At 42.6% G+C, this 12,173-nt stretch overlaps 2 protein-coding genes and 2 non-coding genes across 12 annotated transcripts in view; all 4 read right to left on the reverse strand.

Annotated features, from left to right (window-relative positions):
* Positions 1-3,145: 3,145 nt before the first annotated feature.
* tomm20a (translocase of outer mitochondrial membrane 20) lies at positions 3,146-5,701 on the reverse strand. Its single transcript, XM_034898870.1, has 6 exons — positions 5,469-5,701; positions 5,087-5,133; positions 4,920-5,001; positions 4,448-4,590; positions 4,058-4,128; positions 3,146-3,691 (listed from the first exon to the last, which is right to left on the reverse strand). The coding sequence occupies exons 1-5, from the start codon at positions 5,590-5,592 to the stop codon at positions 4,084-4,086; spliced, it is 441 nt and encodes a 146-aa protein (XP_034754761.1). The 5' UTR covers positions 5,593-5,701; the 3' UTR covers positions 3,146-3,691; positions 4,058-4,083.
* Positions 3,832-3,966, reverse strand: LOC117960983. The gene has a single exon (XR_004660284.1). It is a non-coding gene; the product is annotated as a small nucleolar RNA SNORA14 (small nucleolar RNA).
* On the reverse strand, positions 4,262-4,396 carry LOC117960982. The gene has a single exon (XR_004660283.1). It is a non-coding gene; the product is annotated as a small nucleolar RNA SNORA14 (small nucleolar RNA).
* Positions 5,702-6,115: 414 nt separating the features above from the next.
* arid4b (AT-rich interaction domain 4B) overlaps positions 6,116-12,173 on the reverse strand; it is a 40,685-nt gene continuing 34,627 nt past the window's right edge. For 4 of the 9 annotated variants that reach the window (XM_034897398.1, XM_034897390.1, XM_034897391.1 and 1 more), the window contains 7 exons: positions 11,806-11,890; positions 11,510-11,717; positions 10,138-11,376; positions 9,882-9,992; positions 9,506-9,748; positions 9,139-9,285; positions 6,116-8,980 (listed from right to left, as the gene is read on the reverse strand). In XM_034897398.1, the coding sequence (XP_034753289.1) occupies positions 8,829-8,980; positions 9,139-9,285; positions 9,506-9,748; positions 9,882-9,992; positions 10,138-11,376; positions 11,510-11,717; positions 11,806-11,890 (2,185 nt within the window). In that variant the 3' untranslated portion in view covers positions 6,116-8,828. The remainder of the gene's footprint in view (positions 8,981-9,138; positions 9,286-9,505; positions 9,749-9,881; positions 9,993-10,137; positions 11,377-11,509; positions 11,718-11,805; positions 11,891-12,173) is intronic. The other 5 variants (XM_034897399.1, XM_034897397.1, XM_034897396.1 and 2 more) reach the window with 4 other exon arrangements.

Below are 12,173 nucleotides of genomic sequence, written 5' to 3' on the forward strand. Positions count from 1 at the left end.
GGGAATAACTGTGCACATAGTCTGCTCAGTTAACCCTTTCCTCACCCTCCTGTTCAGCGTACGTGTCACTTCCCTCTTCTAGTTTCACTCCTCGCCTAGATTGCACAGATAATGCTGATGACAGATGACAGGATGAGAACTGATGCTGAGCGATATTCTTTTCTTTCTTTTTCCCCATGCGGCTCTGCTGCCGTTATCCTCTTTGTCTCCTTTCATGACAAATTCAGCTTTAAGAGAGGCAAGTTATACCAGACCAAAATATGAAAACCACCCAGCGTAAACAGGAATTCACAGGTGATGCGTTTACTTGTCTCAGGCAGAAGAGTGCTATTGAATTTCCGGCTTATCAGGGATCTAGTGATGAGGAGATAGGTGGAGGCTGGAGGCAGGGTGGTGGTGCAGGATGACATTAGAGAGTGTTGGGGGGGGGGGGGGCTGTCCACACCCTACAGCACACACTCACTGGGAATGTAAACAACAGAGCTGAATAGACAGGCTGGCTTTAGGAATGGAGGACGGAAGAAACCTGCATGGAGGAAGGGCAGCAGAAGAAGTTAAATTACCATGGGGGGGGGGGGAGGGGGGGTGCAGCAGAGAAATGGAAAAACAGTTGACAGTAAGACATTACCCCACAGAGGAAGAGAAATCCGCCAGGATTTGTAGCCTGCTTTAGATTCACGTGATTGGCTTCACTGTTGCCTCCCCTCTTCTCCCACCTCCCCCCCTTTCTTTTTTTCCACCCATCCTCAGACCTTTTGAGATGGAAAAATGGGTCATCTGTGTGGAAGTTAATACTCTAAGCACGTATAGTGTTGCTTTATTTAAAGGACGTGCCTTGGAAATTTTTCTTCCTCCTTCCCCTCGCTGCTGAATGACACCGAGGAGGCGCTGGGTAATTAATATACTGTGTTGCTGCCGTGCACACAGCCGGCAGTGCAGAAGAGAGCAGCAGTCTTTATTATAGCTGCTAGCACAGCCTGAACGTGTCTCATATTTCTCAGCCTGGCCTCTCCATGGCAACGTACAGTAGGCTGCAGACTCTGGCACCACAGCCGTGACATCAGCAACAGGGCACAGACTCGGAGCATCATCAGGATGCTGGGAAAACATGTTCCAAAACACGGATGCAGGAGGACATCCAGGCCTCTGTGGACACCTCCACCTAACACGTCAGTGATCAGCAGGCAGCAAATACTTTACCTCCATGGGGGGTAACACACCCCGATGCAGACCAATGCAGTATAATGTGCTGCTTTGCAGAGCTACGTGAAGCTACCATAGCAACCACATACAACAGAGTTATTTCTGGCTGCCTTAAACTTCCAAACACATCTCCACCGGCCAGATACCCGATCTGTGTTTCTACGGCACTCAGTACACAGAGCGGTAGCAAATCAAGCTCTGACATTCAAAGCCCAAAAACTGGAATAATACAACAGAGGTAATTACTGCTGTGGCTTGTTTGTCGACAGGATTTTCAGTAATGAGTTGTGGAGCTCAAGTGATTCTAATAATCCAAATACAACATAGGACATACGATCAACATCCAACTAAAAACATTACAATGGCAGTCAGAGTGCTTTGGTCTGCTCCATGCCTTATACTGGGATTTTACCTTTAATAACAGGTTATTTCCTGTGTCTGTAATGAAGGAACCGGCTGCATTCATCATTGTGAGCACGTTAGGAAAAAAAAAAAAGATTAGAACCTGTGTTAAAAAAAATTTAAAAAACACCACTCCCAAGCACATGTTCTCTGTGCTGCAGGCACAGCAATTGTTATTGCTGTCAACAGGAACTGTTATGCTCTCAGCTCTCTCCATTCAGTTGTCCTTCAGTGGAACACCATCTGCACACACTGCCTGGAGCAACACTTCCCCCTACTGCACAGCAAGAGGGACTTTCTTTTTTTTCCCCTTCTTCTTCCCCTGTCTGCTTTATCAGATATGATGAGCTGACTCATAATCTATTCACATACTCAAATAGAGCAGGGATGCAATTAAAAATATTACAGCAACATGGATTACAATTACTTTCTACTCAGGATTTAGGACACAGAGCAGACTTTGTTTTAGATTAAAAAAACCAAAAGATTTGCTGTATCATTCGACAATAAAAACAGTGTCATGGCTTTATGTCAAGGTCTGTTTCACTTAGTTTCCTTAATGACGGCTTGCTTTCAGAGCAGGCCGTGCAGGTCTGGTATCCTCCAGTGACCCCTCAGCTCCGGGCAGGCTGCAGAGTCCACAGCCTGCCGCTGATCAGGGGTCTTAACCTGATCACAGCCTGACTTCCAACAGTTTCTTTTCTCTTCTTTGCCTCCCCAGAGGATATATTACCAAGTAATTTCTTCTGCACATGCACTCAGCGCCAGACGACTCTACAGACTTCACCTTTTCCATCAAACGGCGAAATGGCATGAGTGCTGGATACTCCAGAGTGAGCACATGTTCATGGAAAATGGAACACCGTCCACCATTTACTCTTCACTCGACATTTCTGGGCTGCCATTCAATTTTCATTTTTCATTCCTAATGTAGGAAAAACTACTTCCCCCCCGCTCTCGTTTCCTGGCAACCTCCAGGCCTTGACTGCTCTGGTCAGAGCACAAAGAAAAACAGCTGCAGACAGGGATAAAAATACTTACAGCTCTGCTTGTCTTCCAAGAGACACACTTTCAACCAGACCTAGTCCCTTCCCCAACGAGCTGCTCCACTTTCACTCTCCTGCACACACAATACAGCCATTCAGAATAAACTGGCTCAATGTTCTCACACAAGCTTGTTTCAAAATGCTGGTTGGCAAAGAAATACTTTATCTTAAGACGGCATCTAAACTGTCCTGGAAGTGACTATATTATAACCACCGTTGAGGATTCATCAACATATTTAAGGTCAAGTGTCTGTGCGTTTATATTTAACATTACTAGCTGTATGGACGGAGTAATATAGTCCCTTGACTTTTATTTATTTTTTAAATCAGGCCTTTTTATTCTTCATTTCTGCAAGTAACCCTATTTAGCAAAATGACTCAGCTTCCCAAAAAGATAAAAACTGCCCACACTCCACATTTCAAAACTGTCAAAGCATTTTTCCTGTGCATTGCTAGTGCCATCTACTGGAGAATGGAAACTCAGAAACTAAGTATTTTTTCAAATTTTATTGTAGGATTTTACAGACAAAAATATGTCCAGATATGAAAGACTGGAATATAAAAATAACATTTAACTGACATTGCAAAAACAATATTCGACAAACAAGTGTTGAGTTTAGTGTCGACATTTACAAACACTTCACATGTACATCAACTGTGCAGCAATATGTAACCAACAGTTTACATACCTTTTGTTTCTTATTTAGTGCATAACACAGCAAAGGCCCCCAAAACAGAATATAATCAATTAACTTAATAGAATATACAGATTGCTAGAAAACATGAGATCTGGTAGGAACAAGATTAGAAAGATGGAATGTGTTTGACATCTCTGAAGAACCGTATCCCCCGTGGACGTCCTTTAAGTGCCATGCTAGACGGGGATCATTGTCTCCTGATCTGTAATATCAGACTCACAGCTACTCTACAGTGCACAAATATCAGGGTCTGAAATAGTTAGACAATCTGAGGAATAGCAGATTTCCATCTTCTTCACACATTCATTCTGCGTCATCTTCTGTTAAAGACAGAGCTGATCGCTGAAAAACAGAGATTATATCTTTTAGAGGTCATGCTAAAAAGTGTGTCGCACAAATTTAGAACAGCAAAATTGTGTAAATAGGCTTACATTACAAGGGATATAGGGATATTAACAACCAGTTGTTTTAAATGTTAACATTTCTGTCTTAGAGGTGAAATAGCCAAGAACTACTGACACACTGCTCTTAGCTTTGGATAATTCTAAGATTGATCTTGCACCCTTTCTTGTCCCAGAGACCACAAACAGCAACCGGGGGGTTTATTAAGGATGCTTGGCAACAGCTACACACACACACACACACACTAAAAAACAAAAACAAAAAACACACACTGCAATTGTAATGGGGGATGCAGGAAATCCTCACCTAGCAGATTTTCATCTCACACAAATTCATTCGACGTCATCTTCTGATAGAGGGTGAGAGTTGATTATTCGCTGAAAAACAGAAAATACAATTTTTTTTTAGAGGTTATGCTATAAGGTCTGTAGCACCTAGTACAAAACAACTAACCTTGTGTAAAACTTATTACATTGCCAATTATCAACCAGTTATTTGTAATGTTAGCTTTTCTGTCTTAGAGGTGAAATAGCCAAGAACTACTGACACACTGCTCTTAGCTTTGGATAATTCTAAGATTGATCTTGCACCCTTTCTTGTCCCAGAGACCACAAACAGCAACTGGGGGGTTTATTAAGGATGCGCTGCAAAAAAAGTCACACTGAATTCTTCATGGTGGATGCAGGGAATCCTAACCTGACTGATGGTGGGCAGTTTGGTGAGCAACATTTGGAAGACTGGAGGTGGCAGTGTCTGCTGGAGCACCTGAAGCAGCTGCTGAGGTTGACCACAAACTGCAATCGCATTAGTTAAGTGGTCCACACCTTTCTCAAAGTCACCTGGAATTGGGTTAAAAAAAAAAAAAAAGATTAGAAAGTGAGTCAGAAATGTATAAAATAAGGCACAGGTTAGTAAAAGACGGCAACAATTGACTTGCTTATTGAAAACTTTGTACAAATAAATTATAAAAGTACTTTCGTAAAAGTGCTAAAGCACATAAGTGCAGCACAGGTTGTGCCCTTGAATGATTTACCAGTGTATCTATCATTTGCTACAGTTACTTACATTGCTCTTCAAGCTTTCTTTGATCTGTCTGTTCCGTGTCCATCATGCACATACGCTCACATGTTTTATGTATGAATTAACAGTGAATAGACACGAGGCTCACCTTGTGACAGGAGCTCCTCTCCCAGCTGGATTTCTTCCAAAAAGAATTTCTGAACAGCTTCCGCGTCCTTCAAGTCAGGGAGCTTTAAAGTAAAAATTGAATGTTAGAAATGCCTTTAGGCCTCAGTATGACAAAAATATGAAATTGGGGTTTCCCACGTCTCCTACCCTTGCCAGTCCAGACTTGTCACTAGAAAGATTTTGCTTTCTTCTACCTGCGAGACAAAAGTGGCTTTAGACTGTGCTGGGTGCTTAATTTGCTGTTGTAACGTTACAAATGAACAAACACGTGGTTCCAAGATTAGCTAGCTACCGCATCCGTTATCTATATTTGCGACGTAACTGAGAAACATCAAGTTTAAGAGAAAATGTAATACCTTCTACGCTGTGAGTAATCTGGGGGAAGGTGTTTGTGGGGTGAGAACATAGCGCTATTATGAATACTTTTTTGATAAAGTGTCCTTGCGGCTTGTTTGCCACATGGAAGCTAACTTGCTATGAGTCGCATGTTAAGCTAACTTTCTCCGCTCTCTCCAGCTCAAGCACTTACGTTCACGTAGCTTTTCCTTGAAGCGAGGGTCACTCCGTCGCTTTCTGTCAAAATAAATACAGTATGCGAAGAAAAAGGCTCCACACAACCCGGCCACTACCGCGCTCGTCCGACCGCTCATCATATCTGACAACTATTCAAAGCCACGCAACACACACTAGCTAGCTGGCCAGCAGCTAGCATGTTGCTACGGAAGTGCGTAAATCGTGACGCATCAATAGTTCCATCGAGTTTAAGAAAAAAAAAAAACATTCAAACACCAAACTGTAAAAATCTCTGGTACAAGTTAAAGTACTTTACTCGAAAAACACACAGTAAAACAAAAGCATTAGCAGCAAAATGCATTTTACACAGTAAAATTAGTTATAGTGCATAAAATTTGTAAGCTGCCTTTTAATATTATAGTTTGTCAACAATGGTCATTTTAACCACTTTTATTTATAAAGTCCACTTTGTATAGTGTTGGGTAGTAGCTTCATATTTTTAAAGATTATCAGAAATGTCAGTCTTTTTTTTTTTTTTTTTACTGAAGTAAAAAGTAAAATGTTAGACCACGGGAAATATTCAGGTGAAGTAGAAGTATCTGAAAATAAATTTAAGTACGGTACTTGAGTAAAATTGTACTTTCCACAGCAAGAGAAACTGAATACTTCACAAACTATGGCATTTATTTCAAACAGAGGCTTCTGCTTTGCTTACATTTTTACAATAAATTACACAATGACCATCATCAGATGAGCCTAATAAATACTATTGAGCATTTTTCAATAAGCTCTATTACTTTCTCTTAATCTATTATCCAGACTATTTTCCATATACACGTTCATACAGCTGTAGCTTCAGGCCATGTACAGGTTGGAAAATAGTTCAGCCGCATGATAAAACCACCATTCTTCCCTTAGAAGCACAAGCTATAGAAAAACAAAAAACAATACAAACTAAAGCAAAAACATAAAATAAAAAAGCAAAGTATTGGAACTGATGAAAATAAGCAGAAAACAACATAAATGAACTCAAAAAATGTGTTCCTATAATAGAACAAGGATGCGGACAAAGGGGAGAACAAACATGCTGTAACCCTCAATATTTACACTCAAAACTACAGTTAAAACCATAAAACTGTCTGTACAGAAAGGTACATGTTATTAACAGTGCAAGATATTAAATAGCTTGACTCAAAACACGTCTCAATATACAAATGTATAACAAAAGCATACAATTACATGTGCCAAACAAAATGTAACTTCAGGTTATCATACAGTAGGGGGTTTATACAAAGGAAACACAGGAGATGTCTTCAGAAATGTATACACATACATCACTTTATGATATAAATGCAAATTTACAATATATTTACCTTTGATCTGGTCATAGTACAGGAAACAGAACAAATATGTTTTGGTAGAGATGAGTATGGGAAAAAGCTGGCATGTCATTTTTGATCATGAGTAAAATTAGTAAGATGCCAAAAGAGTATGCGTTGCTTTATTTAATGAAGCAAAAAAATATACTTCATTACATAACTTCATGTTTTGTTAGAATAACTGCAAAATGTGGGATTCAGCTTCATGTGTTCTGCAGTACTAGGTACATGCTGCAAATACCTACTAGCCTTCACTGAAACTTGATCCAGTTGCAAATCTTCAGTGAAGATGATTGGACTGGGAGGGATTATATGGGTGATGGAAACATAATCAAATAAATCAGATGGGCTTTTAAAAGGCGGAGGATCTGAAGTAATGTGACCACTGGATAAACTACCTCCATCATTGCACATTCTATACTGCCAAACTAAATAGTTGCACCCAAGATGGATGAGCATTCAGTAGTAGATTACAGTATAGTTCTGTTCATAGACTGTATAAAAGACATGGACGTAGCCACAGGGTCTAAAAAGTTAAGCCACTGTGGAAGAGCCTTAAACCTGTATTCTTGAAGTCTATGAGAAATTGGCCCTAGTTCTCACTTGATTTATTATTAATGATGGCCCCATGTACAGTCAAGTAGACGTGTCCACCTTGTGATTGACTAGTCTAGTGTTTTTTTTGTCTCAATACTTTAACCGCCTCAGTTTGTTTTTGTTTTCAGTTCATGAAGGTGAAGTCATAACGTTTTAGTCTCCTAAAAGTCTTGTTAAGCGTCCTGTTGGACTAAAAGAAACTCCAACAAGTCAACTGTTCATTTTTTTTTGGTAAAAACCTTTTGTTTTCCACTAGCCAAAATTAGCATCCTAATTAACATCACAGTTAGCGTGGATTATAGCTATTTAGCTAGCGCTAGCGTTAGCCCATTTAATTACACCCACCTGTCCAAATATGGTCAATTCTGGCTCCTAAAACCAAGATGGGGTTGGCCAAAAAGTCAAATTCGAGCCTTCAAAACAGTCGTTCACAAACCAACGAGTGACGTCACCGTGGCTACGTCTACTACTTTTATACAGTGTATGGCTCTGCTTTTATAATTATACTTTTTAAATAGTACCATACGCTGATAAAAACCACCATTATCTGTCTGACTCAGCTCTTCACTGCCTGCTCACTTATACAGCATTCTTCAGTTCATTCTTTTGTAAGGGACACATTATTCCAGCTGACCCTCTGATTTGAGAAGAGGCTCTGGAAAAAAAAAGGTGCTGTCCTTTCTCAAAGTGCCCCATGGAAAAGAACAAAAAGGCACTACAGTATCATTCCATTTTCTCCCACTGAGGCTGTCAGTGGACCTACGATGGTCTGAAACTCTATCCTACATGACTCAATGCAAACCTATACACGACCGCATGCCTGTACGTGAGAAAACCATCGTCAACCACTTGAGATTTAACCACATGAAGGCTTTTTTTTAGTAAGGGTGGACAGAGAAACGTGGCAACGTTACATTTCATACGCTCTTAATGCCAATGTGGCAGTTTTCCACTGAATTCCCCACAATAACATGGCAAGCCCAGGCTGTGTACTGTGTTGAGCTATAAGGACAGAGCCCAGAGGGGTCTTCACTGGAAATCATCCCTTACCACTACAACTTTATCAAACGGAAACAATTATTGCTTGCAAAAACAATTCTTATAAATGTTCAATTAAGAAGAGCGCAAAAGACAATTTAGTATTGTTTTGTTGACAAATTTTATCCCCTTACACAATCTTCATAAAAGTGCACTTAAGTGCCATTAGCTCGCAAGGAAACAGTTGTCAATAGAAAATAGTGCTTGTTTCTTGTTTGTTTTTTGTCTCTGGTCTGGTTTTTGTGCCCCAGTAGTTACAGTATGTGGGTTGACTTGTCTGTCCTTTTGGAAGGGAATGGGGGCGGTCACCCCGGGGTGCTGGTTAAGTGCTTAGTGCGGTGGCTTTTTGCTTATTCGTCCTGTCACCTGCACTCCACTGATACCCCAGAGTTCTGAGACGAGGAGGATGAGGATGACACCGGCGGGTCAGCCAGAGTCAGCATGACTGCTGCAGTCAATGAGCTCGAGGACGGGGAGGAGGAAGAGGATGATGAAGATGAAGCAGCCACTGTGCCTGTACAAACACAAAGGAGATTTGGTTATGGTCAGTTTAGAAGCATTCATGTTGCATTCAGATCTTTACACACAAACTTAAGAATGCATTTAAGAATAGCTGGTGCAACCCAATCTTGGTTATAAGCAAGCAGTTGACATCACAAATGGTTGACTCACTTTCCCGTTCCTTCTTCTTCATGCGTTTTCGTCGTCTGTCGATAGAGGCCACCTCAGACTTGAGGGTGAGGTAGTGGTTCCTGATGTCCTGCAGCTTCTCCTGAAGAAATGAAATCCTCTCCAGACTGCTCATCTTTTCCAGGTCAGCTAATTTTGGATTTAAGGGGTTAATAGGGCATTGACATAAACATTTATAACAACTAATAAATTCAATGAGAAATAGTGGCTTAATTAAATAATCAGTTTACCCAAATTACTAATAAAAAAAAGGAAATTACTTTAGATACATTGATGTTGACAATTTAATACTCTCAGTCTTGACAAATTACTTTACAAAAACAAAATTAAGTCAATGTATGACACTTACACATCTGGAAGCTCCACTTGTACACACGAGGCGATCGTCCATGGTGGTCTCGGTGCTGGGTGTGGTCGGCGTCACCATGCTTGTGGTACTTATGGCTCGAAGGGGGAGATCGTCCGTGACACTTGGGCGAAGTGGCAGCCTTCACTTCTGGTGCGTTATTCTTCGAGGCGGTTGATTTGGCAGTGCCCTCAACAACAGACTGGTCTTCACTGTCACTGCTGTTGGCTGGAGGAGAGAAGACGGCTGAGGTGAAAAGAAATGGACAATGATCAATCAAAATCTTATTCCTTTTCCTGCCGGAAATCTGTAATTTAATGTCAAGAAACAAGTGAATATGAAATAGAAATTCTGTGAAAGTACTGCTGGCTCTCATTACCTGTTTTCCTATTCTTTTTGGGGGGCACACCGAGGCTCTTACGGCTTGGCTTGTGTTTCTTTGAGGCTCCACCAGTCTGTGATTCTTTTTGCCGCTTCTGACTCGCAGACACTACAAAGAAAATGCAAGAAGACGGTGAGGGAACAGACGGACTGTGAAATGAGTTGTCACTGTGTATTTCTTTAGTATTCCATCTTATAGAAAATTAACGAATTCTGTCAATGAGAACAAAAAAAAAAAAGACTTTGGTAGATACTTGTACCTTTGGACTTCTGTTCACTCTCTTGTTGGCTGCTGCTGCTCAGCTCGAGGCTGCAGCTACTGCTGCTGTTGCAGGAGAGGCTGACGTCAAACACCTTTGAGGGGGAACCCGCCCTCTCATCCTGAGGGAGGTCTTGTAGCTCCCCACCCAGACTCTCCACTTCCACCGTGCTGCTGTCTGTCTCACTGCGCCCACCTGCCACTTCTTCCTGTATAGGTCCTGGTGGAAGAGCATCAGAAACCGGCTCTGAAGGCAAAGCAGGGGGTATGGACGGTGGCGGTGAGGAAGGCTGCGCTGGACCAGAATCTTCAACAGCGCTGCCTCCTCCTGAGGGCGACTCGGGGGTTGTTGGTGGTGTGTTGAGTACAGAGTTACTGCCGCTGCTCGGAAACTCCTGTAGTTTGTCATTTTCCATCTGCTCCTCTGAGGCTTCGTCCTCGGGTCCAGCATCTTGTTCGACACTCGGCTCCTCCAGACACGGGGGCACGGGTGGAGGAGGAGAATTGGCGGCCTCTGTGTCAGAGTCAGAGAACAACTCTTTGAGAGTCTTCTTAGGCCACTGTGCCTGGATGCTGGACCACACATCCTTTTGGCCTTTAGAACGTACAGCTGGCTTTTCTTCTGCATTTCCAGACATTTTGGCTCTCTTTTCAGGAATCTCCCAGAACCCAGCTTGCCTGCCACCTTTGGTCTTCTCCCTCATCCCGTTGTACTTCTTGGAAGGTGAGCCTTTGGTCTTTTGCCGGCTCCGCTCACTTTCCTCAACCTGCGATTCAGCTATCGCCGCAACCTCATCATCTGAACTGCTGCTGGACAACAATCCCTTCTCCTCCTCGGGACCAGCTGCTCTCTCCTCCAGCTTCCTGGGAGAGCCTACTGGCAACCAGTCAGCACTCCTGGTGCTCCGGGTCTTTGCTTTGGATTGGCCTTTTGGGGTCCTCTCTGCTGCACCGTCAGATTTCCTCTTCCTGTTGCTCCCCTCTACCTCTAACTCCGGTTGGCTTCTGCGCTTCCCAACATCGCCACTCTCTGCACTGACTAAATCCTGGTTCTTTCCTGGGACTGGAGAAGGTTTGGATGCTTGAGGAGGGGTCCCGCTCTCCCAGCACTCTGATGTTTGCGGGGGCTCCGGTGGGGCCTTTCTGGGGCTGCCTCTGCAACCTGGGTGATCCTCCTCATGATGCTCTCCCTCCTCATGCTCATGCTCACTTTCGTCAGTGGACATCTCGGAAGCTGAGGCAAATGAGAGAGAACGTCTGTTAGTTTCAGCACGATTTCAACAATCATATATAAACCACTTCAGAGTGACACAGGCCTAAGCTGCTGTAAGTGTGCATGAGGATTACAGCCTAATGAGTGTTGCTACCTTGCAGGCCATTGAGGATAGAAGTAATTTCTATAGACTTGACTGGAGACTGCTGAGTCCCTTTGTCCTCACCCTCGTCCATCTTGGAAAAGACATCCTGACTCAGGCCACATTTGGAGCGTGGGAGGCGGCTAGCGTTGGGCGAAGGGCCGAGGCCTTCTCTGTCATTGAGCCTCTCCAACCTGACTCGCTCCCTCTCGGCTTTGTTCTGTTGAGGATTTAAAAAAAGTCAGTGATTTACGTCAAGACATCAAACCAGGTTTAAGTTTACAAGTTGCCACTCTCCAGACTCGTACCTTTATCTTTTTGCGGTGCTTTATTTTTGGTACATTCTTATTGGCGGGGCGCACAATCTTGTCTGCTTTGATCCATTCATCATATCTAAAAATCAAGTACAAAGACAAGAGACAATTTCATCATTCAGATCTTTAAGAGGAGCGAAGAAATATCCTCTCACACCACCCACCACACAGACACCTCTACTGCATGACCCCAACATGTTGCTGTGACACAATACGCCTCAACAGCAAAGGAAGAAATCCCATAGTGTAATGTGGAAAAAGACAAACCTTTACGAGGAAGAAAGAAACAATGTTAACACCGACCACCACAGAAATCATATTCAACAAAGTTCCAACAGTACCAAGGGTGCTACTTGGGTCGT

The sequence above is a fragment of the Etheostoma cragini genome, chromosome 17 (genome assembly GCF_013103735.1).
Source record: "Etheostoma cragini isolate CJK2018 chromosome 17, CSU_Ecrag_1.0, whole genome shotgun sequence".
Lineage (NCBI taxonomy): Eukaryota > Metazoa > Chordata > Actinopteri > Perciformes > Percidae > Etheostoma > Etheostoma cragini.

Bases quoted from the DNA above. Each gene is read 5' to 3' on its own strand.
- tomm20a (XM_034898870.1), bottom strand. From the start codon at position 5,592: ATGATGAGCGGTCGGACGAGCGCGGTAGTGGCCGGGTTGTGTGGAGCC. The intron at 4,591-4,919 runs GTGAGCCTCGTG...ACCCAATTCCAG, and splicing joins AGAGGAGCTCCTGTCACAAG to GTGACTTTGAGAAAGGTGTG. The intron at 4,129-4,447 runs GTTAGGATTCCC...TCTGTTTTTCAG, and splicing joins AACTGCCCACCATCAGTCAG to CGAATAATCAACTCTCACCC.